The sequence below is a fragment of the Podarcis vaucheri genome, assembly GCF_965113315.1.
Source record: "Podarcis vaucheri genome assembly, chromosome: 1".
Taxonomy (NCBI): domain Eukaryota; kingdom Metazoa; phylum Chordata; class Lepidosauria; order Squamata; family Lacertidae; genus Podarcis; species Podarcis vaucheri.
In genome coordinates this window covers 32,333,315-32,357,667 of record NC_138759.1, presented here as the reverse complement: position 1 = coordinate 32,357,667, position 24,353 = coordinate 32,333,315, and the positions used below count along the sequence as shown (strand labels likewise).

Below are 24,353 nucleotides of genomic sequence, written 5' to 3'. Positions count from 1 at the left end.
TTTTTTGTTTTTTTAGTAGAATGGCTTACAGCAGTATTTCTGTGCTTGAACACCCATCTCATGACGTTAGAAAAGAAAAAGTGATGAAACACTGAGGACACACCCTTACGTACAGAGAGAAGAACCCTTTTGTAATATTATTATGCTGGTGGGGAAGGCTATCAAGCTTTTGACACACATTTGTCTTTCCCAACTTGTGAGCGTCACTGTACTGGACCTGTTTGGAAAGGCACTCAAAGTGAAGAAAACCTGCTCAAGGAGCCTGAAAAGCTGTTGGCAGAAAATAGGCATGTGACAGGCAATTGTGATTCTTTGTCTTGCTGCAGCAAAGGAAATCAGAAATGGACAACTGGCTGGAGAGAAAAGATAACTGTAAACTTTTCAATACCCATTTCTGCTAAAAATTGCTCCTCTTCCCACCACCTTTTATTGCCACGGGGAAAGGATATAGTATTCCCATACAAAAAAACAAAACAAAACAGGTAAGATTGCAAGTAGTACAGTAGACTGGTGTTGCCATCACTGGGTTAGATGCCAGTCTATGAGGTTAAGTGGTACAGCAGGTTTAACTTGTCTCATTACACACCTGAAAGTTTTTGAAGATCTGTGCGAGCTTTCCCTGAAAGTTAATCTCCGGGAACACCCAGCACGTGAAATAGTTACTCCCTTCTCAAAAGGAGTGCATTGTCAGTAAACCTATGGACAAACGCCGGCTCCCTTGGCCTGAAGCAAGATGAGCGACGCAACCCCATAGTTGCCTTTGACTGGACTTAACCGTCCAGGGGTCTTTTACCTTTTTTTACCTTTACCTACACATTAAATAGCTCTAAAGTTTCCTTAAGACAGGAGTAGCCATCACTTCAAATGTGAATGCTGAAGCCAGAACAAGCAGAAATAAACAAATGTTGTTTTGCTTCTGAACTGATAGAATTCTCCCTATCTTACTCACTGCAGTAACGTTGTTAATGTGTCTGTCTGAAGTAACTGCAGAACTTCAAGGTCCATTCATTAGGTGGTTGCAGTGAGTAGACAAGAATGTGGGTCTTGATATAGCCCACAACTTTTGTTCCTAGAGCCTTTGCAAAGGCAAGTGGGGGCAGTTCAAGATGACTGACTGACAAATTTCATTTTGCCCCTTAGAAGGCAGATCCTCTATAGTAGATGCAGCTAGGTAATTACATCATGCTGCTTTTTGCTTGGTAGCCCAGGCAAATAAAAGTATTTTCAATTGGCATCTGAAACCCAACAATGCAGGAGGCAGACACACCTTTGAGGGGACAACATTCCAGAGCCAGGGCCCACCATGGAGATGAACCTTCTGTGCATCCTCTCACCCTGAATCCTGAAGGGGGGGCAGGGGGAACTATGAACATATTGGTATTGGAATTGATTGTGGTGGTGGGGTACATTTGCTGTTCTGTCTCAGACAACAAAATGTCATGACCAGGCTCTGTTGCTTATAATATCCCAAATAACCCCAAGTGTAATGATAACTTGTCAAATATGAGACTTCTGGTGCTTTGAAAACACATTGACTAACTCACTAATTTAGCTATCCCATGCAAGGCTACTGTATTGAATGGGGCTTCTTCTCAGTGTGGTAGATGGAAACAGTCTTCAGAGCTGAATGGAACAATGTATGGTATCTATGACTTCCTTTCTGGGCAAACAGATGTTCCCGGAAGTACAGTACAGTATGTTGTGCATGAACTCATGTCTGGCACTCAAACATTAGTTCTCTTATAGTGAAGCAAAGTGGATGGTATTTCATCTTTCCAAGACTGTAGAGCAGGGACTGGGAATCCATGGCCCTCCAGATGTTTTTTAGACTACATCTCCCACCACCTCAGACCATTGTCCATGCTTACTGGGGCTGATGGGAGTTGGAGCCCAACAATGTCTGGTCTGGAGGGCCACAGTTCTCCCAAACTGTACTGAAGAGGGCTGAAGACAGTTTGCATCTAGTTGTTTTAAGTTGTGTTCTGTGTCAGTAAACAGCTCTTCCAATTCTGAAGCAGAATAATTATTTCTGGATGTGGCAAAATAAAAGAACCATTTCTGAAACAGAAGAAACAGAGACATCTGAAATGAGGACTATGACCTATATTTTGCCGGAAATACAGACACCAAAGAACTAAGAGACTGTGCTTGATAGCATGTCATAATGCATTTTTATCGTTAAATATTAGCTTTAGATAAATAACAGCAGCCCTCAGCATCAAATCTACAGGAAATGTTAACAGCAGCTAATCCTTATCTTAACAGTCACAATTTTTAAGTTGGCTATTTATGGCAGGAAAGAACAAAGCAAGCAATAGCTCAGCAAACGTATCAAAGCTGCACAGTAGTTTAAACTGGTTATTGGTTATTGGTAAGGTGCTTCATCTTATTTTTTGAACTGCTAAGTATTTTCATAACTCAATTCAGTGCTGTGATTAAGAGTAAAATAACCTGGGAATAAGAGGTCTTATGTAAAGTAAGATATATTTCATTCTTGGATAGCTGTGACCAAGCTGACATAGGATTTGGATGCGACTTCTCAAATGACCTTTGTCCATTAAAAATAAATGGACTGTAAGTACATTAGGAACATGCAGTCTCATCATACAGCCCTAGTGCTGTAAATTACACTGAATACCTCTGTGTGTAATAATGGGCTGGGGTTTACAGTTTGATCCTATGGGATTGTGTTTCAAGTTCCTACTGTGGTTCTAGAAAGTACAGTGGTACCTCGGGTTAAGTACTTAATTCGTTCCGGAGGTCCGTACTTAACCTGAAACTGTTCTTAACCTGAAGCACCACTTTAGCTAATGGGGCCTTTTGCTGCTGCCGCACCGCCGGAGCACAATTTCTGTTCTCATCCTGAAGCAAAGTTCTTAACCTGAAGCACTATTTCTGGGTTAGCGGAGTCTGTAACCTGAAGTGTATGTAACCCGAGGTACCACTGTACAGTACTCCTGCTGTTTCCTGTATTTGGAACAGGAAACTATTATCTTACAAGCACCAATCAATTCCTGTAGCATGGGTAGCATTTTATTAATGGAAAGATTCCAAATATGCTCAGTGCCCTTGAGTTCCATGAGATTTGCACCTGAGCAAAGGTACATAGGTTTGCAGCTTTAATGTATTTGAAAATCCCACCGATTGTATGAAAAGCTACTGTACTGGAGGCAGGAAGGATAGTTTCCTGAGATCTCCCCTGGGAGCTGGAGGGCATGTGATATGTTTTGCAGGGCAGAGCCATGTTATGCTTTGGGCACACTATCATTTTATGAAATCTTCAAAGACTGATTTCTGTGTCATAAATATGCTGCTTGTGATAACTTCTTTATGATAACTTTATGCTACAGCCACTTTAACATGAAGAGTTGGTCCTAATGTTGCAATTCTGCATCATGATATTCCACAGAAGTGCACACATTCCTGGTGGTGACAGCTGTCAAATGTCTTCACATGCTGTGGAAATATAATGTGGTGTCTGTAATATGACAATGAAGAGGACAAGTCATTACAGACAGAGAGGCTGTTTCAAGTGGTTTTATCTGACAATCATAGCGTACAGAATAGGCCTTGCTGGTCACAAATATGGACTTGGCGCAAAACAGCAGCAGTTACACACACACACACACACACACGCACACACGCACACACACACACAAACATATTTCCATTCCTTTCTCATCTGTTATGAAAAGGAAGCCTTTTTATATGTAATTGGACTGCCCACGTCCTGCTTTCCTACTGTGGATTAGCAACACAAGTAAATGACACAATATTGTACCATTATTCCTATCAGAGAAACATGTATGTCAGTCCTTGGCTAGAAGATTTTAAAGACACTGCTTCTAATATTTATTTATTTTGGCAGTTCACAGGAAGAGGGGGCAGAACACATTTTGTCTGGAATATCAAAATAAATGGTAAATAATGTGTGACTCCTTTCAATTCCTTAGGCTATGAAAGTACTGGAAGATGTCACTGGAACATGGTGCAATCCATTTGCTTTAATAATGGCTATTCCGAGCTGAAGCATCATTTAGTTTCAGGACACTACAGGAAGAAACTGAGAACTGAGAAAATAATAAGGCAACAGACCAAGTAACTTAAAATCCATGTTGTCTTATTCCTGTGCCAAGTGGCAGAGATTTTGGACTGGGGGAAGTCTTGGGCAGCAGTACCAATGGTCTCCCTTAACCTAGAAAAGGCAGAGTGGGTAAAATTCTCGCATAATGCTCTGCTCATTTCATAGTGAAAATGGCAGTGAGGTTGTGCTGGTCTTACCAAATCTCTAACTTCTCCACCCTCCACAGCTACCTCTGCCAAGTATAGTTTTGCTATAGTAAGAGGCCTACCTCCTTAATGAATGCTCCAGCTTCAGAATTAAGCTAGCTGGCAAAGTGTAGGCAGGGATGGGCAGACAACTTTAAATGTTTTAATTGCCTGGTGAGTGACGTTTGTACACATCAGCAGGCATTCGTAAAGTCTCTCTGTGTGCAAAGGTTTACCTCCCTAGAGAGCATCAGCCACTCACTCCACCTTCACTTTTGCTTTTAACTGTTATTTTTGCCACATCATAACAGGTCTCCTTTGCTCTCTGCTTAAACAAAATGGGCAAGCTTCCAGCCAAGGCTACAAATTATGTAATCTGTAGCCCTTTGAGAACTTTTTAAGGGGAAGAAGAATACTTGTGGGTCAGGGTGGGGGACTTTGGATACTTAAGGGGCTTTTAGGTCAATTTGTATGTCTCACAGGTTTAACAGTAAACTTTTATCAAGTTAACTAGACCACAGAGCAGCATTTGAGTGAATGCAATGATAGTGATCATAACACCACCTGCACAGAGAACTTATTGTGATATAGTAGGAAAATGTTATAGAGCGGGACATCTTTGGAGAGACCGATGATGGATTTATTGTTCTGCCTCTGAAGTTTTATGCAGCTCAGGGGTCTTGCTTTAGGCTCATATATACAAACACCAGTCAGATTTGGATAGTATGCATACAGCCATATTCAAACACTCTCCTGTCTCCCCTAAAAGCTTTGCAAAAGGGTGGGAGAAACTACAAAGGGGACTGTCTTTTTGAGCTTCTCCTTAATCTGGGCAGATGAGGCTGGAAACAAAAAGGTGTGTAGCTTCTCCATATTTCCTGAAGTCTGAGCAGGACACAGTGCAGCTGGAGAGTCAAGGACGGTGAAGGTGCTGTGGGAGACACAGGAAGGGCATGGCGGGGGAGAGAGAAATATGTCTTGTTAGGCAGTAGTAAACATATTTCTATCCTTGTTTTCATTGTCAACCTATATCACAGAGGGGATTTTTCTTCTTCCTGCTCCATCACCTGTGCTTTCTCTGTCATCTGAGGTCACGCAACTGCAGCTGATGCTCACAATGTATACAATGCTGTGAGGAAACCACAAACATCAAGTATTCCTAATATTAGAAATATCCTCCTGCACTATTTACCTCCAAGCAAGCAAACCAAAACAAAACCTCCACTCAGCTCTGAAGTTCACTGGGTGACTAGGGGTCAGTCACTTATCTCTTAGCCTAGCCTTGCTCACAGGATTGTTGTGATAACAAGAAGGGCAAGGGAAGAAGTACGCATGCTGTCTTGAGCCTCCTTGGAGGAAAGGAGGGGCATAAATGTAATCAATAAAGAATAAAATTAAATAGATTAGGGCTTTATTTTGACTACTATGCACTTTGATTGGTCTAGTTTGCGGGCAATAAAACACATGGAGCTGATGAACTGAGTTAAGAAGTCCTTTAATGGCTTATACAAATATTTATTTACAAATTAGTTTTGTCCTCAGACCATTGCCTTCTGTGTCCAAACTGAAGGCTGCTTCTGTTAGTTGTTCCCAGCAATGAGCACATTTGGCAAAAGTCTGAAAAATCAAGACAGCTGTGAGACCTGGAATGTGGTCATTTTACTATGTGAATTATTCTCCTTCACAGTCCAACTGGGTGAGCAACTCTTTAAACACTCGAGGCTTGGATCTAACCTTATCATGCTCACTGTCCATTGCTGCCCTAGCTGATTCTGATTTAGTCTACTGAAGCCATTTATGTTCACATACTGCTTTGAAATAGTTTTGTAGTGTAGGGTTGTCTGCTGGTGCTTACATGATTGGAATTACCATATGTTTCTTATTTTAGAAGACATTGTATTTTGCAGAAAATGTAACTGGCAATATAAAATTGTCATGTTATTGCTCATTTGCTCAGCCCCATACTCAGGTCTGTTTCTTGGTCACAGGAGACTGGCACTGTAGTATGATGGAACTTTGAGAACTGGCTTTTATAAACCAAAACATTTATATTATTATTATATTATATTATAATCCAGTGAGCATCTCTTTCACAACTCAGCAAAGCTTGATATAATATTTCAGCCATGTACCTTATTTTTGATATGTTGATAGGATGACCTACTTTAAAGGCTGCTTTCAACATGGCTTTTTTGCAGTCTTAAAATACATCACAATGCAACTTTAGACTGGAGGTTATATGAGTGCCTATTTAATTGCTGACCAGAGTTCAACTGACTGGCTGACTGGATTCTTCCAGACTTGTTCGTCTCTGTACATCCCTGTACAGCTTGATGCCAGAGACACTTTGACGTAACATAAATTGTGGTTTTAAATGTGGAGTATGCTGATTGGTGTGGGGTATACATTTCTGAGAATTGCTCTACCTAGCGCTTAGGACTTAAGAAAAAGTTATAGAACTGAAATCTGTGTGACGACTTGTTCATCATGTTGGACAAGTTATTTTCTCTTGGCCTCAGTTGCCCGTTTGTATAATGGCAATAATAAGGTCAGACCTTCCAAGTCTGGAGCAAAGGCCATGTGACAAACCATTTATGATTTCAAAGAAAACAACTAACAACGTGAGGTCAAAGATTAACCGATGAGCTATTTGAACAACAAAATCATCTACTGTACTGTATTTGCTTTACAAAAGGACCCTTTGCCTTAGGCTAGAACAACATGGGACGGGAGCTTGTCCTATTTTGCTCTTGATGGGTGAGCTGGCAACAAACACCAGCAGGCCTTAAGCAATTTCTAGCTGGTGCAAGAGGAGGGCCGCGTTTCGTCCTGAGTTTGGGCTTCTATCTCTCGGGGGCCTGAGCCGACTTATGTAATCCGGGGAGCCAGAAAATCGCCCCCACGGACCTGTCTCGCCCCACCCAGGAGAAGAATCGCTCCACTCCCCGGGGCGAGGCGCCTAAGCTGCCTGTCCCTGGCGCTGACGGGGACACCTCGAAATAGCAGCTGGCCCGATTTCCCCGCCTCGCCTCCAGGGCCCAGATCCCTCCCCGCACGGCTGCCTTTCTAGCCTATGAGCTCAATCGGCAGGCTCGGGCTGGGCGAAGCTCCTCCCTTGCCTAGAAACTGCGCCGGGGAGAGAGCGAGCTTCTGTTTGTTGTGACCAACGCGCCACCCGGCTCGCCTTGCTGCTGCGGCGGCGGCGGCCACGCCAGCTCCTCCCCGGCGGGCGAGTGCGGTCTGGCTGGCTGCCTTGCCGCCTCGCTCCCTCCCTCCCTCCTCGCCGGCTCTCCGGGCTTCCCTGCAGAGGACAAGCGCGGATCATAACAAATCCCAGCTCCGGGAAAGGAGACAGCCCTCCTCTACCTGTTACCGCAGCTCCCTGGCAGCCTCCCAAGAGCCCCTACCGGCCGCCAGGGGCGGGCTGGGCGCATCCCAGCAGTCCCGGCCGGCTCCCTCCTCCCTCCTGGCAAAGCGCTCTGTTTCTGGGACATTCCAGTAATGGGGAATAGCCGGAACCCCGCGCGCAATTTTCGCCCTTCTCCTGGAGAGAGACTTTTGCATCAGTCAGTCCCTTCTCCTAGTGAGAGCCCCCGGGGGATTAAGTCAGTGTCTCGTGATCGCGGCACCAGAGAACGTGCAGAATATTCCATAGCTCCTTGCTCTCTCTTTTCAGGAAGGACATTAGGTTATATTTTCCATACATACGGCGCACGTGCGGTATTCCTTCCCAATCCAAGACTGCACGCAGAAACCATTCGGGTCCTCGGAGACAGGAATTTTATTTGCAGGAGCAGTAAATATAGGTTCCCATGGTAATAGCTGCGCGGTTTAGGTTGCATACCATAAACCTCAGTTTATTTGCTTCGTTTTTGCTGCATAGAAGCGGCTAAAAGAAATGTAGAGTGAAAATGAGGTCCCACGATGGGAAGAAAAACGTCGTGCGGGGATTGCTTTGAGATGTAGCCTCCAGTCTGAAGGAGTGTTCTGTGTGACTTAAAATCTTGCTATATTATCAGCACAACTGTTTCAGTAAAAAAAAGGGGGGCTTCTGAACCACTTAGTGGCTAATCTGGTGATATTTCCAGGTTAAACTGGAAATCTGGGTATCCTGCTGTGATAAATCGAGTGCCTGCAAGGGGAGCCTGAGTCTATTATCTCTTGCTTTGGTCTGTTTTATCAGTTAAAGTATATAGTAGTTGAGAGGATGGGTAATGAACTGCATGCAGATTCTTAGTTCAAATCTTAGCACTGCTATGAATTTGGTGGGCTGCCTTAGATCACCGGCTATGTTTGATCCTCTGCACTATCTATATTATCATTGTAATTCATTCATTAAAGTATTTTAAGCCACTTTCTAGAACTACTTTCTCACAAAGTAATGAGCAAAGGAGTGAGAGACAATTTACAATATAAAAATATAGTCAAACATGGGTGTAGCCAAAGGGGTGGTGCGGCAGCTGCCCCCCAATCAATAAAAATCAGTACAAATACCATACTTAACTAACTGAGGTTCGCCCCCCAACAAAAGCCTGCCCTTGCCACAAAAATCATGGTTATGCCCATGTAGTCAAACAAATGAGAAGCTGCTTTGGAGACCCAAGCTGTTTATCATATAAGTTGAAGGCAATTGTAAAGAGGAAGGTCTTTGGGAACAGAAGTTGAATGGTTTGGGGATCACCACTGAGAAGGCCCACTCTTGCATCAAGCAACCTAACTAATCTTGACTGTGGTAGATTTTAGCATACTGCTAGGATTATATCAGTGAAGGTGATCTTTCAGACAATCTGTACCCAAGAGCCATTTAGGGCTTTAAATTGTAATATTATTATGTGGATAATAATTTTCAACTGTGTTTACAGTGATATGCAAGAATCTCTGTGATAATCTATGTGAAGAGCTTTGAGCACAAGGAAAAGTGTGAAATTCTTATTGCTGAAATTCAGCAGCAAGACATTTGCTTCATAAGTCCCATTAGAATATGTTCTGGTGGTTCCAAGCAAGTCACAGGAGGTGTCCACCTGGAATGAACCTTCCTCTCACAAGCCCCTAGTACCTAACCTACAGATGATGACCTCAGTAATGACCTAAAACCATTCTAGAAACCCCTGAGCAATCAGTTTCTCCAGTACTGTGTTGAGTAAATGGTACATGAACTGCAGTGTTGGTTTCTTCACATGCATTTTTGCATGTAATTACTAGAAGGTAAAATGCTGACACAACTGAAATGAATGGAAGTTTTGTAACTGTTTGTAGTAGAGGCAAGGATCGTCCCCTGCATGAACTAGAACAACCTTTGTGAACTGGAATGGGAAAGCCTTTAATTAGGGCTGCCTATCGTGTTACAAATTCCAAAGAAAATGAACAAGCGATAACAATTATGGAAGACTAAGACAGATTATATAATACATGGGTTTGCAGTCCACATGATAATATTTTCTAAAATTTTACAACGAAAAGTTACCTTAAAATGTCCTTCATGTGTGTAACAGTCTGAGCCTATGCATGTTTACTTGGAAGTAAGCTCCAATAAATTCAGTGAGACATAGGATTGCAGCTTGGAATACTGAATTCAGGGGAATATTATTTTCTATAACAATGGTTCTAAAGATTAATAGAGTTCAAAAGTGTGTCCAAGTGCAAGTAGATAAATAGGTACTGCTCCGGTGGGAAGGTAAATGGCGTTTCCGTGCGCTGCTCTGGTTCGCCAGAAGCGGTTTAGTCATGCTGGCCACATGACCCGGAAGCTGTCTGTGGACAAATGCCAACTCCCTCGGCCAGTAAAGCAAGATGAGCGCCACAACCCCAGAGTCGTATGTGACTTGACTTAACAGTCAGGGGTTCCTTTACCTTAAAGCAATATTGAATTCACTTGATCCTAATAAGAAATGAAAGGGCAATAATGAACAGTTATGTGCGCTTACACTTAGAAGTAAATCCTATTAAGTTCTGTGGGGTTTACTCCCTGATAAGTGGGTATACGATTTCAGTATCACTAAATTTCATTCCTGTAGTGTGATGAGTAATATTGATATTAGAAAAGTTTTGTTTGGTTGTAAATGTAACATTCTTAAACGTGAATAAACATAAAATAGAGATTTGATAGTAGTGCCAATATTAACATTTTAAATCCTTATAAGAAGAACTCACCAGGCCCAGAGATGTGGGTAGGTTCACTTACGGCAACAGGAAGGCTCGGGGCATTATGGGCAAGACTGCTCATCTCATTTCTGAGACAGTAATGTGAGAATAATGACCACTGAGGCCTGCTGCATGTGTGAATATGATGAGGACTGCATTGTCTATATCCAGAAGAACAAACCTTGTCCAGAATAAATAATTATTATTCTCATATGATCACTGCACTCTTTGGACTTAACAACAAACAGGAGAAAGGTAATTATGTAGTCCAACGCAATTAAAAAAACTAACCTGTGAGTAGAAATCTGTTCTGCATCCCCCATTTAATCACCTTGGCTTTATGCTGCATATCATCACCCCTATTTCAGAGTGGGCAGAGGACATTCTTGTGAATGCCATATCATCTAAAATTTAGAAATTTCAGAGGTGCTGATCTTATGAGATCATAGAATCAGTGAATTCAGTGAAGGTTTATATGACTCTCCTTGTGGAGATGATGGGCAAAATTGCATCTCTGTCTCTTTAAGATGTCACTTCAGTGTCTGGTCAGCAGTAAATGGGCAGAATCTGCATGCAGAAGCCTTTGCTGCGGCTCTTGCTGCTTTTACTCTCCACTCCCCCTGCCGTTGCTACCACAGGCACGCACCATCCCTTGGCCTCAGCCCTGAAGCGTTCCCGTCAGTTACGCCCCCTTTGCACAGGATGTATGCCATATAAGGATATTTACGTCAGGGGTTCCCGAGCTTAGAGCAAACCATTTTGGGAGAGGGAACCGAGCCCCTCTCCTTGACTTTTAAAGGCTGAGACCCGCCGCCAAACTTCCTCATAATCTCCGCGACGCTTTGGAGACGACCTTCAGCTTGTTTTCAGAGCGATTCTGCTAGCACCAGGCACTTCGGGCCGTCTCAGAGGTCGTTCGTGACCGCCGCTGCTCCCCTCCCGTGAGGATTGGTTTCGCCCGTGACGTCGTCTCATTCACAAGTCCTGGCCGTAGCGAATAAAAGGCGGAGGTGCCGCTCTTTACTCCAGCAGCAGTGTGGCTGAAGCAGGCAGAAGCATAGAAGCGGCTGGGGTTTCTCAGTAACCCATTCGCCTAGCCGAGGACTCGCTCAATTCGGATACTCATCTGGGAAAGATATACCACCCTGAAGGGCTTTTACACCCCCAGATTAGCCGACATGATGTATCAGGGCTTCACCGCTGACTACGACGCGTCTTCCTCCCGCTGCAGCAGCGCTTCTCCGGCTGGGGATAGCCTCACATACTATCCCTCACCAGCGGACTCTTTCTCCAGCATGGGCTCGCCTGTCAACTCACAGGTGAGGAATCGGGGGGCTGCTTATGGCTCACGGGGTGCAGGGTTGGGAGAATAGCTGCCTATGTCTGCTTCTCTGTCGCTATAGGGTTCAATGACAGGACCCGAGAAGCTCCTAATGTTGATAGCTGAGGTTTGGGAGAGCTCCCCTGGCCTGTATATGATGCATGCTTTTCTCTTTACTTTTCGATATATGCTACATTGTATGGTGTGTTTCCAGCACCTCTGCCCAGGGAAGGCAGTATTGGCCATATAGAAAAAGAGAAATGGGGGTGGTGGACGAATCTAGCTCCTGTTTGGTGCTCTAAATGATGAAGGGGTTGGGGGGTGGAATGGATCTTCGCCCGGGAGGTGTTCTGCAGCGGGTGCGTAAAGCGGTTTCATTGATAAATCGCGGCTTCATTCAGGAGACTCCGGAGCGGCGCTTGCGTCAGCGCAGACGTCAGAGATATTTATAACAAGCCCCTGTTCATGTGTAGTCTGATGATGGCAGCAGCAGCGTCCGAGCCAATCTGGCCCCAGGGACTGCAGGCCCAGCTCAAAATAGCGCACCGGCCTCTGGGGCTTAGAGCTGTCATAGCGTGCATCGCATTTCTCTGACCCCTTCCCCCCAACTTGGTAACTAACAGGGTCTCCTTTTGTGGTTTTTCCAGGACTTCTGCACGGACCTAGCCGCCTCCAGTGCCAACTTCGTTCCCACCGTGACTGCTATTTCTACAAGTCCAGACTTGCAGTGGATGGTGCAACCGACTCTGATCTCCTCAGTGGCCCCTTCCCAGAACCGAAGCCACCCCTACGGGCTCCCTGCTCACCAGACCGGTGCCTACTCTAGGGCTGGGATTGTCAAGACGACAGGAAGCAGAGGGCAAAGCATCGGCAGGAGGGGCAAAGTTGAGCAGGTGTGTGTTCAGCTTTTGGCTGCAATGAAGCCCCTAGAAACCAGGAGAAGAGGGAGAACACGAGAGAGGGCTGTAGTTTAATTTACCAACAATATATTATTATAGCTCAAAGCCTATTTCTGGCTAAGCGGGGTGGACATTTGGGACATCAGATAGCTGTTCCCTTTAAAGGACAAAGGGCATTAAGGCAGTTTTGCAAGCGGGTGGATACTCTCCCCCCCCCCCCTTCAGATCAGTATCTGGGTCGTTTGCTCCATGCAAGAGTTGCTCTTGTGATCCGAAGTTAGGGAGCGCACTTTCTGGTCTCAAGCACTGGATACTGACGTCCACGCTTGTTCTTTCTCCGTAGCTGACGCCAGAAGAGGAGGAAAAGAGGAGGATCCGTCGGGAAAGGAACAAGATGGCAGCTGCTAAATGCCGCAACCGGAGGAGGGAGCTGACGGATACCCTACAAGCGGTGAGTATCTCCGGCCTGGCCGGCGATCCTGCCCTTCCCTGCCCGGCGCTGTCCTTTTGCTTTCTCTCCCGCCCGGAGGAGACTTGAGCTGACTCGCCCCTCCCCTTGCTTGTGTCCCCAGGAGACCGACCAGTTGGAGGAGGAGAAATCCGAGCTGCAGACCGAGATCGCCAACCTGCTGAAAGAGAAAGAGAAGCTGGAGTTCATCCTGGCCGCCCACCGCCCCGCTTGCAAGATCCCAGAAGAGCTGCAGTTCTCCGAGGAGCTGGCCGCCTCCACGCTGGATCTGCTGGCCGAAGCCCCCGTGGCCAGCTCGCCCGAGTCCGAGGAGGAGGCCTTCGCCCTCCCCATGCTGCACGAGCCCAGCCGCGCCGCGCCGGTCAAGGAGAGCAGCGGCCTGGAGCTGAAGGCCGAGCCTTTCGACGACTTCTTCGCGCGCTCCACCCGCGAGACTCCCCGCTCCGTGCCGGACATGGACCTGTCCGGCTCCTCTTCCTTCTACGCGGCGGACTGGGAGCCCCTGGGGCCCGCGGGCCACGTGGATCTGGAGCCGCTTTGCACCCCGGTGGTGACCTGCACGCCGTGCCCCAGCACCTACACCTCGTCCTTCGTCTTCACGTACCCCGAGACCGAGGCCTTCCCCAGCTGCGCCGCCGCGCACCGGAAGGGCAGCAGCAGCAACGAGCCGTCGTCCGACTCGCTCAGCTCGCCCACCCTGCTGGCCTTGTGAAGAAGGGACGCCAAGATCCCCGAGCCGTCGCTGCGGGCCTAGGGGCATCACCACGGCGGAGACCGAGCCCACCCGCCCTTGCTGCTGCTGCATGGGGCTTTAGGCCGCCAAGGAGCCGCTCTCTCCTTCCTGTGGAGCTCCGAGATCCCACCCGAGGCCTAGGGAAAGACGAAGCCCTCCATTCCGGAGGTTTGGTATGGGCAGCCCACTTGGAGGGAAATGACTTTGCTGGAGGGGCTGCCTCGCAGCCAGACGCCAGGCCTGATACCTCTTCCAGAGATGTAGCAAAACCGCATGGAATCTGTCTTGTCCCCCATCAATGAGAACTAGTAGTTTCGTAGCATGTTCAACATGGCTGGGTTGGTGACTCCCTTCCCTCCTCTTTACTATTCACTAGCATTAACTAATTAATCTGTTGGTTTAATGATTGGAATTCTTAATATGGTGCTGGGTATCTTCAACTCGTATCTAGTGCAGCTGACTAACAATAACTACTGTGTTCCTGGCAATATCGTGTTTTGATGACTTAGCAATGACCCAACTTAACTGCGAAAAGATACCCTTTTATTTCCTAGTAGATTAATAAATAGCTATGTTGTCCATGTTCTAAAGTTCTCCTTGTAATCAATGTTCATTGTAACTTTAACTGATCATACATTGTTGAAGTGGTCTGAATGGTTTGACATAAGTTTTCCATGAAAACGTTTTTATTGTGTTTTTAATTTATTTATGGATATATTTAATTTTTTATTTTAATTTTTTCTACCTTGAGGTAATTGACATGTGGAAAGTGAATTTGGATGACATTTAAGCATTGTTTGCTTACTGTTCAAGACACTGTCAATAAAAGCATTTAAGTTGAATGCTACAAAGACTCTGGAGTCTCTTTACGGTAAAACCTCTCAAGTAGCAAGGCTTCAATTTAGCACAATCCATGTCCAAATCTGCTGTGGTTTGCTGGAAGGGGTTAGGTGCTGGTAAATGGGACTAGCATAATCCTTTGTTTAAACACACATTGTTGTTCAGCACACTAGTATAGGCATACACAAAATTTTAACACCCAAATTTACTAGGAAGTAAGTCCTCTTTGTTGAGTTGGACTTGCTCCTATGTAAATGTGCTTAGGCTTGCCACCTCATACAAAGTTTCTATACATTTCAGGTGCACTCTTGAAAAGGAACATGGGTTCAATTATCGGGAATTGGAGGCAGTGAAATATCTCAATCATACGGTGGAGAAATTACACTTCCTTTAGGCTTGTGATTATTTCTATTCTGATAATTGCTCTTTCGTCACATCAGACTTCCTGTTTCCTTCTCCCTGAGTATATCTGACTTTGTTCTTTTATCTTCATTGTTTCCTACATCTCTGCAATGTTTCATTTTCCTCTGCCTCATGTCCTTCATCACACACAAACACATGAGAAAAGCTTTCTTCTGTTGCTTGTTGTGGAAAGGTGAAATAATGTATTATTGAGTTTTGTTCAGGTGCCTACCACAAAATGGATAGTTGAGTGCTGTTTTGGACAGAACAGTTGCATCAGCCCAATAATCAGTTTAAAGTTAGCATGCCACCTAAAACTTCACTACTCTTATCTCAACCCCACCTGTTCAGTCTTTCAAACAAGGGATGCTGGTGGTGAATACCAAAAGAAATGGAACCATTGAGAAACAAGAGGAGTCAGTTGCTTGAAACAGCAGCAGAAGAGAGCTCTAGCCTATGGGAAGCCTGAAAACAGGACCCCAGTGCATCTAGTTGGCTGCTGTGAGAACAGGATGTTAGGCCACTGGTCTGATAGAGCAGGGCTTCTGTTAAGAAGTAGCAGCATGCTTGGGGAAAAAGCCACAAACTTTGCAGAAATACACTTTGTTCTAAATAACCTTTGTAAGGTGCCCTTCCAAGCAACCTAGTAGAATGTCTATAGAAGGTGACTGGAAAAGAAAATGGGGCTTGAGAGGGCAGCATGGAATGGAATATCCTGGGGAAGGGCATTGCTGGCTGTCTCTTGTTCTGAACAGGAATGCTATACTGAGTTGGTCTTCCTTGCATATTTGTGGCAAAAGCTCTTTTGTGGCCAACATTGCTTTCAGACACATGATCCCTGTGGATGTGAGGCATGCTCACTGAATTTACCCCAAGCCCAACAAAGGACTGGGCTCATAGCTTCCTGTTTAAAGAGGCTGATATGGCAGACAGCACAATCTACACCTGCAACTGTAATGCTAACCCACTGTGCCAGCTGGTACTTCCTAGCCTGATATCGTGACTACAACTCTGCTTTTGGCATGGAGAGAAACTGCTGTACACACAGTCGTAACAATTACTACTCATACGTATGTACTGCATTACATAACATATCAGGTGTACATAGAGTTTGCTGTGTGTTGTATCACAAGTAAGATAAATTGGGTCTCACATGATGTGGGATGAAACTTGCTCATCTTCACATCTAAAAGAGTTCAAAGTTGACAGCTGATGGTACACATTAAGGCTCTAGAAAATGTGTTTTTAGTGATATAGTTCATATTCTCTAGAACAGATACTTGAAAAAGATTAAGGGAACACGATAGACCCAGTAACATGTATGTAGAGCTAGATCTAACAGCATGCTAATACTTGACAAATCATATGCAAAATGAAATCTGGTTCCCTAACCACAATTTATATAAGTCACACACTTATAATTTGCTCTGATATTACTATTATGGGGGGGGGAACCATATAGCTCAGTGGATAGAGCACATGCTATGTGAAGAAAGTCAATGCGATACATGTACTCTACAATCAAACAATCCCATGGCATCTGCAGCTTGAAGTATTTGCTTGCAAGTGATGTGACAAAAGCCTCTCCCTAATAATATGGAGTGCTGCTGCTAGCCAGAGAAGTTGGATCAGACAGCAGCTCTCCAGAGTCTTAGACAGAGACTCTGTCACATCACTTGGGACTTGGGGGTGCCAGGGAATGAACTCAGTAACAACTGGGATGGATGAACATCTAGTCTCTTGATAGTCTCTGGCATAAGAGAGCTTCCTGGGTAGTACAGGAACTCTGATGCTTTCCTATTATTTCCAGAGGGACATACCGGTATGCTTAGAACTGCCTGAAAATGAATAGGGAAAATAATTTTGTATACACATAAAAGATTCTGGAAGCTTGCACCCATATACAGGGCCAGGTTAAAAGTTCTACAAATTTTCAAGGCCCTTAACAACTTGTGTCCAGGATATCTTAAGGACTGCTTGATGCCTTATATCCCAATTGCTAAGGTTTTGGAAGGAGTCAGTTATTTCCCATGGCTCAAGACACTTGACATAACCACTAGGAACTACGCCTTCAGGATTGTGGCTCCAGTTCTGTGGAACTACCTCCCAGCTGATATCCGACAGGTTCAGGTTTTTTGGAACTTCCAGTGCTTAGTGAAGATTTACAAAATAATATTCAGAAGGCATTTCAAGCAAGCTTTTTAAAAAATGATACTTAATCTTCATTGATTTTATGCTGTATCCCTTTTCTACACCGCTTAGAAGCTGTGGTACTAAATGGTATCTCAAGATAAAATAAATAAATTAAAACAATTAGGGTGGGGAACCTTTTTGAGCCTGAGGGCTGCACTCCTTCCTGGGCAGCCTGCTCTGGGATCCGCATGCCAATGGAGGGTGGAGGCAGTGGCAAAAGTGAATGGAGCAACAGTGGGTGGACTCTTATTCTTGTACAGCAGGCTACACTCCAGCTATGCAAAGTCAGAGACATCTACACCCACATCTCTCCATCCACGCAAGCGTGATGCATTATCACAGTTCAGAAAATACATTCCAGTCAGGCAAAAGCACTTGAGGAGGGTGAGGGCAAAGCCAATGGCAGGTGTAAACTGGTGAGAGGGTGGACAGGGCACAGTCCTGAAGGCTGGACCCAGTGGCCCAGAGAGATGCACCTGCCCCCCAAGCTTAAGGTTCCTCATGGTAACCCCTTGCCCAAAGAAATAATATTTGAGTGCAGATAAAACTGCTGTTTCCGTTCTGGTAGGCGACGGTTTCTCCAACAGCAAAAAAGAATAAAAAAAATCATTCCAGTAGCACCTTAAAGACCAACTAAGTTAGTTCTTGGTATGAGCTTTCGTGTGCATGCACACTTCTTCAGATACCAAATCTGAAGAAGTGTGCATGCACACGAAAGCTCATACCAAGAACTAACTTAGTTGGTCTTTAAGGTGCTACTGGAAGGATTTTTTTTTATTTTGAATATGGCAGACCAACACGGCTACCTATCTGTAGCAAAAAAGAAAACCTCTTTCTAAGAACACTCAGAAACTCACCTCTTTGCCTGTGGAAATTGGTGGTGCTGCAAAACTCTTTTAAAGGTCTGACTACATGTTTAGTTTGTACAAAGAGCAAAGTGCTGAAAAACAGTATGATGGAAATATTGATACTGTAGACTGATATTAATATTTGTAGCACTAGCAACATACCAGTGAATACCAGTGAAAAGTACCAAGGATTACATCTAAGTAACATGACAAAACCTTTGTTAATTTTGCTTCCAAACTGGCAGGGAGTGGAGTGAGAAATTATAGATGCACACAGAAGAAATGACAAGAGATGTTATCTGGATAACTACATTTGTGTGGAACTGAGAACAAGTCTTTTCCTGGCCTGGGGAGAGAAAGTTGGAAAAATGCTCTCCTTAGAGCAGATGCATCTAATAAAATATGATCATTGCAACAGAGGTTGTGGGCTGAGTGAGAATAGTATGTATTTTACAATAATCATATAGAATAATAATTTAAAAATCACATGCCCCTTGTACTCTAAGCATTTGAACCTGCTTATTTCTTTGCAACTTCTCCATAACACATGTGCAATATTCTGTCCAGACTATCAAGGATAACTGCATATCATGGTATTTTTATATTGAGAATAGAAATACTCTTTCAAGTGAACCTGCAAAAGTAGATATGTATTTTGCATGGGACAAAGGATATGGTTATTGGATCAAAGCTAGATATGTTTCATTGGTTTTCCTGCTTGCAATCTTTGTGACTCTGCTATATTTCCCTAAAACATAGTAGAGTCACAAGGATTGCAAGCAGGGAAATCAATGAAACATATCTAGCTTTGATCCAATAACCATACCCTTTGTCCCATCAAGGTACTACGGGAGTATTCATGTTTATTCTACTTCTGAGAGTATAACTACACAGTCCAAACATTGGTTAATAAAATGATCACTTATCTGAATCACACAGAAAAGCTGACTAGAGCTGGAAGCAATTTTCCTGTCATGGAATTTTATCTTAGACCTTGAAAAGCTAATTTTCTGGATTATAATATTTTTCAATATCCTTTAGTGGCCCAAAATGTAAGAAAATAGTGTAATCATATATAATTTAACAATGAGAAATGAGGGCATAATAGAGTTCCCATTCAAATAAATGTATTAAAATGAAAAATGACCTTATGAAAATCCCATGAAGAATATCCTTATAAATTATATAAAAATATTTTTAAAAAGACAGTTTCTACATTCTTTGGGATATCAACCTTACAGTGCATTATCCAAATAATCCATGTGCAGCTTCATTTAGAAATCTTTACTTATATTTCCCTAATACAGTATTATACTGTGTCTAATATCTCTCACATCTGAATATTTCAGAAGAAATATTACTATTATGGGTAATACTCAGTTACACTGCTTTCTAAATATAACTGCAAATGTATCTGTGCATGACAGATTGAATTGTTTCCAGTTTTATAATTATATTATTTTGGTGCAGAGACCTTACAGATTTCAAAGGATGCCTTACATTGTGATTTGTCTTCCCAGGGTTATAATCCTATTCACATTCACTTAGGAGCATGCTTAATTGAACCCTGTCAAATTAACTGTTGCACCTTCTACTTTACATATCAGGCTATAATCCTATACACTCTTACTAGGAAGTAAATGCTATTTAACACAGGAGGATGTACTTCTGAATGAACACGCTTAGAGTTGCACCATGGGCTATGCAGCATACATGCAATAAAAAGGTAGTGTGGGGAAGAAAAGGAAAAAAATATTCTATGTAATGAGGCTTTGGTATAGAAAGCTTATGGGTGCGAACTCTTGTTGGAGATGCAGGGCCAGTCAAGCATCACTGACATATGTATTATGGAACTATTGTGTGGTTTTGCTTTTCTGACAGCAACCTTTCCATTCCTCGAACGTGCTAAATGTGTATTTTGCTTGAAAGAATGGCTTTTGAAGTATTTCAAATAATTTAGGAACTTGACATGGAACAATAATTGCAGCTGGGTTGGACCTATCAATTTCTAAATGACCAATTAAAACATTGGAAGCTGAAGGTATCTCCAAAATGCCCAGGACAGGTTAATGGATCTTTGTCTATTGTGAAGGATAAGAGAAAACTGCATCTGCTAAGCAAAGAAAATTACTAGATTTGCCCATCTTTCTTGGGACTGTTTTTGTGTATAATGGCTCTTCCTCCTCCGCCTACTGGATTTCCTCTTAAGCTTAAACATACTAAGCAATGAAAAAGAAGGAGCCCATGAGGTTTTTAAAAAGCCATTATTTGTTTATTTTATCTAACACATTTCACGCTGTGTTTTAAGTGTTTCCAGGACAGTGCCAGCTCTTCAAAAAATATACATATGAAATTATCTAAAACATTTAAACAAAATAATTCAAAAACAAGAGGAACAAGATAAGCAACCCGATCAATAAAAATGGTGCATTGTTTATTAGTTAGGTTTTAAAATATAATTACATAATACATACAATAAAATATTAATTTAAAAGTATGCTCATCTTTTATGAGCATTGTTTTCTAGAAGGCATGTATCAGTAAATAATTCTTTTTGACAAGTTTAGCATAAATCTACAAGTATATTTGTTGGTAAGGGCGCGGGTGGCGCTGTGGGCTAAAGCCTCAACGCCTAGGGCTTGCCGATCGAAAGGTCGGCGGTTCGAATCCCCGCGGCGGGGTGCGCTCCCGCTGCTCGGCCCCAGCGCCTGCCCACCTAGCAGTTCGAAAGCACCCCCGGGGGCAAGTAGATAAATAGGTACCGCTTACCAGCGGGAAGGTAAACGGCGTTCCGTGTGCGGCTCTGGCTCGCCAGAGCAGCGATGTCACGCTAGCCACGTGACCCGGAAGTGTCCCCGGACAGCGCTGGCCCCCGGCCAATAGATGTGAGATGGGCGCACAAACCCCACAGTCTGTCAAGACTGGCCCGTTCGGGCAGGGGTACCTTTACCTTTATATTTGTTGGTATAGCCACTTTAGGTGGCTAAAAAGGGATATATTTTTTTCTCATGGGAGAGAAACTGTACTATGGGTACAAATCCAGATGCAGTTGCATTAAAATCAGGTTTCGCTTGCATATGATGCTGAATAATGGGAGACGACAGCTTTCTATAGTCCGGTTCTTGACAGGGAGTGTTAGCTTGCAGAATTCTGTCCAAGGCAAACAGGAACAATGGTTTGTGGTATACAAGTGGGATTGCATTGTTGTTTATTGCACAGTATGCAGATGGAGTGGATCCTGAAAGCAAAGAAAGATGTCTGGGGTTGGCAACCACCTATCACACTCACAAAATAGCCTTATTTATAAGAAGTTTCACTGCTGGCATATGAGTGCCTCCAACGTATGGATACGTTGATTTTCATGGTGGGGGCATATGGGGCATTTCGAAGGCTTCTCATTTTCTTTATAAGCTGGGGAGGCCTGAAAAGCATTTTCTAATGAGTGGTTTGTAGCAACAGGAATCGCACAAAGAACAGATAGCAATGATCACCTGAAAGCAAAAATAGCTACAGATAGTTACAAATAGTTGGTTCCAGGTAATCTTCACTGTTCTATTTGTATTTCATTTCCCTCTGAACTCACTCCTCTATCTACACCCCCCACCCTGTATGTATGCTTGCCAATTCAGGATTACAGTTCACAGAGTTCATACGAAGCGGACTGTGGTCCATGAAAACTTGCGCCATAATAAATATGTTAATCTTTAAGCCGGTGCCACAAGATTCTTCGTTGCTCATGCTTCGCCGGACCAGCAAGGCAGCCTTTCGGCGGAAGACGGAACATGGGAAGAGCAGTGGCCCAGGATGTTTCTCGGGCCTGCCCTGCTCTTACAGCTGGGAAGCGATTGTAAGCAAAACCCAGGCGCTGAAATTGTGACAGGAAGGTGGCCGGGAGATCCCTTGCCCCTTTGATCCAGAGCCGGGGGTGGGGAGGGCCCTCGCGAAGCCATTTCCCGAGCTCCCCGCAAGTTCCAAGAACGGAAGAGACAAAGCAAAGCAAAGCAAAACAAAAGGGAATTCCAAGCCGGGCTTAAAAAAGAACAGCGAGCGATAGGCACTCCGCTTGACCCCGGCCTCGCGCGCACCGCCTCCGCCCTCCGCAGCCGCAGCGGGTTTCTCCGACTTCCACTCCAGCCCTCTGCCCCAGTTCCTAAGGCGCCCCGCTCTTGTTTACTGTTTGGTTTCTAGGGCGCTTCGCGAAGCACGTCAGCGCCGTGACGTCGGGGAGCCCGCAGAGACGCTGCGAGCCGACGGCGTGACGGAGTGTCTTCCGGCCGCGACCATATATGGAAGTGGAGGCACGTTCCTCTGCCTGTCCTCCTCCTCCTCCCTCCCGCTGCTCTAGGAGGGCGCGAGTTGCTCGCTCCTGTTTCGGGAAGGTTCCAGAATGGAACGCGTTGTTGCGCTGGTAACGGAGGAGCGGCGGCGCGCCAGAGCTAGGCGAGCTCTGCCGGCCTCCCCGGATCAAGAGAGTCCCCCGTTATAGCCTTGCAGGCAAAGCCTCGCCTTTGCTAGAACCAGCACAGTGGAGATTCAGATGCTTTATTGAGTCCGGGAAGGGGGAGGGTTTGCTCGGCCTTGACGCGGAGATTAGGGGTTTGGATGTCTTAAAAGCAAATAGGTAAAGCCTTCCAACACAAGGGTGTCTCCCTCCCTGATCAGTGTGCTGAGTCGCCGACATACGAAGCAACTCGTAGGGGCTGAGGTACCTTCGCGCCCGCCCCATAAAATATTTTTTTTTAAATTTTATTGGAAATTTTATTTACAACATAACACAAACCCCCACCCCCCGACACAGAAATCCACCCCCATCAGACAAACATAACAAACAACAAGCATACTATACAACAATATAAACAACCAAATAAAAGACTTCCTTTATCCTGTTTCTGGCATCCTTATTTACTTCTTATAAGCTGTTTCCTTTATGAATAATTATGAATAAAATTCCTTTATGAATAATTATGAATAAAATATTTGATGGGGCTCCCCCCCCTAATTGATGGGCAATGCCATTCAAGTAGTTCAGGTGTCCTGTGTCTTGTGATCAATTACCGTATGTGGGCTGGGGGGCTTACCTGCCCCCTCACTTTATTTAAGTTGGCACCCATGTGCCACCATGCTCTTTTCTTTCTTGTTTAGAAAAAAAGGTGCTGGCACTCACCATGAAGTTGTTACCCTAAGTGCCACACTTTTAATATCTGAAGAAGGTGTCGGTACTGCATACTGAGTACCCCCGGAAAGAAAAAGCACTGTGCACTGCTGAGGTCTTTGGGAGGAAGCAGTATTCTTGCTCCTGTATACCTGAAGGAGCGTCTCCACCCCCATCTTTCAGTCCGGACACTGAGATCCAGCGCCAAGGGCCTTCTGGCGGTTCCCTCATTGCGAGAAGTGAGGTTACAGGGAACCAGAAAGAGGGCCTTCTCGGTAGTGGCGCCCGCCCTGTGGAACGCCCTCCCACCAGATGTGAAGGAAATAAGCAGCTATCCTATCTTTAAAAGACATCTGAAGGCTGCCTTGTTTAGGGAAGTTTTTAATATTGAATGCTGTATTATTTTTAACACTTGATTGGGAGCCGCCCAGAGTGGCTGGGGAAACTCAGCCAGATGGGTGGGGTATAAAATAATAATAATAATAATAATAATAATAATAATAATAATAATAATAATAATATTCAACAACAGGCCCACATTTTGGAGCTGCGGAGCTATGAAATGCAGGTGGTTTCCAAGGGCCATGAGATGGACTGAGGCAGCTGTCTAGGGTGGCAGAATCCAAAGGGTGCCGTCGCGGGAGCCCCCCGCCACCACATGAAAGACTTCCAGAGAGATCTTTAAATAAGTCTCCATGTATGTATGTAATATAAATAATAAAAATAAACCTAGAAACTGTAAATATGGCTGCACCAGAGGCAGCACTTTCCTCTTTTACCTCAGTGGCATAGTGGGACAGGCTGCCTCTGGCAAGTTCTCTACTTAATGTAGTAAATGCAGTTCTTTTTCCCATTTTCATTGCCCATAACTTGAAATTATATTTCTTAGAGTGTGTGTTACTTTTTTTAAAAGGGCTCTTGTCCAAGTTCCATCATGCCTGGACAGTATTTACAAATCTACTTGAATAGTCAAGATATTGAGAGGTTACCAAGGAGCATAGCTGTCAACTTACAGATTTAAAATAAGGGACCAGCAGCCAAAATAAGGGACCTGCAGCATCACCTGTTCCAGACACTCCAGTCTTC

General features: G+C 44.3%; 1 protein-coding gene and 1 long non-coding RNA gene across 2 annotated transcripts; one reads left to right on the top strand and one right to left on the bottom strand.

Moving 5' to 3' along the window:
* Positions 1 to 4,887: 4,887 nt before the first annotated feature.
* On the bottom strand, positions 4,888 to 7,963 carry LOC309527753. Its single transcript, XR_014217337.1, has 2 exons — positions 7,636 to 7,963; positions 4,888 to 5,200 (listed from the first exon to the last, which is right to left on the bottom strand). It is a non-coding gene; the product is annotated as an uncharacterized lncRNA (long non-coding RNA).
* A 3,450-nt stretch (positions 7,964 to 11,413) lies between these two features.
* Positions 11,414 to 14,683, top strand: FOS (Fos proto-oncogene, AP-1 transcription factor subunit). Its single transcript, XM_082234023.1, has 4 exons — positions 11,414 to 11,729; positions 12,379 to 12,624; positions 12,974 to 13,081; positions 13,203 to 14,683. The coding sequence occupies exons 1-4, from the start codon at positions 11,589 to 11,591 to the stop codon at positions 13,809 to 13,811; spliced, it is 1,104 nt and encodes a 367-aa protein (XP_082090149.1). The 5' UTR covers positions 11,414 to 11,588; the 3' UTR covers positions 13,812 to 14,683.
* Positions 14,684 to 24,353: the final 9,670 nt, after the last annotated feature.

Coding starts and splice junctions, on each gene's coding strand:
- FOS (XM_082234023.1), top strand. CDS start 11,589: ATGATGTATCAGGGCTTCACCGCTGACTACGACGCGTCTTCCTCCCGC. Junction 11,730..12,378: donor GCTCGCCTGTCAACTCACAG/GTGAGGAATCGG, acceptor TGGTTTTTCCAG/GACTTCTGCACGGACCTAGC. Junction 13,082..13,202: donor TGACGGATACCCTACAAGCG/GTGAGTATCTCC, acceptor TTGTGTCCCCAG/GAGACCGACCAGTTGGAGGA.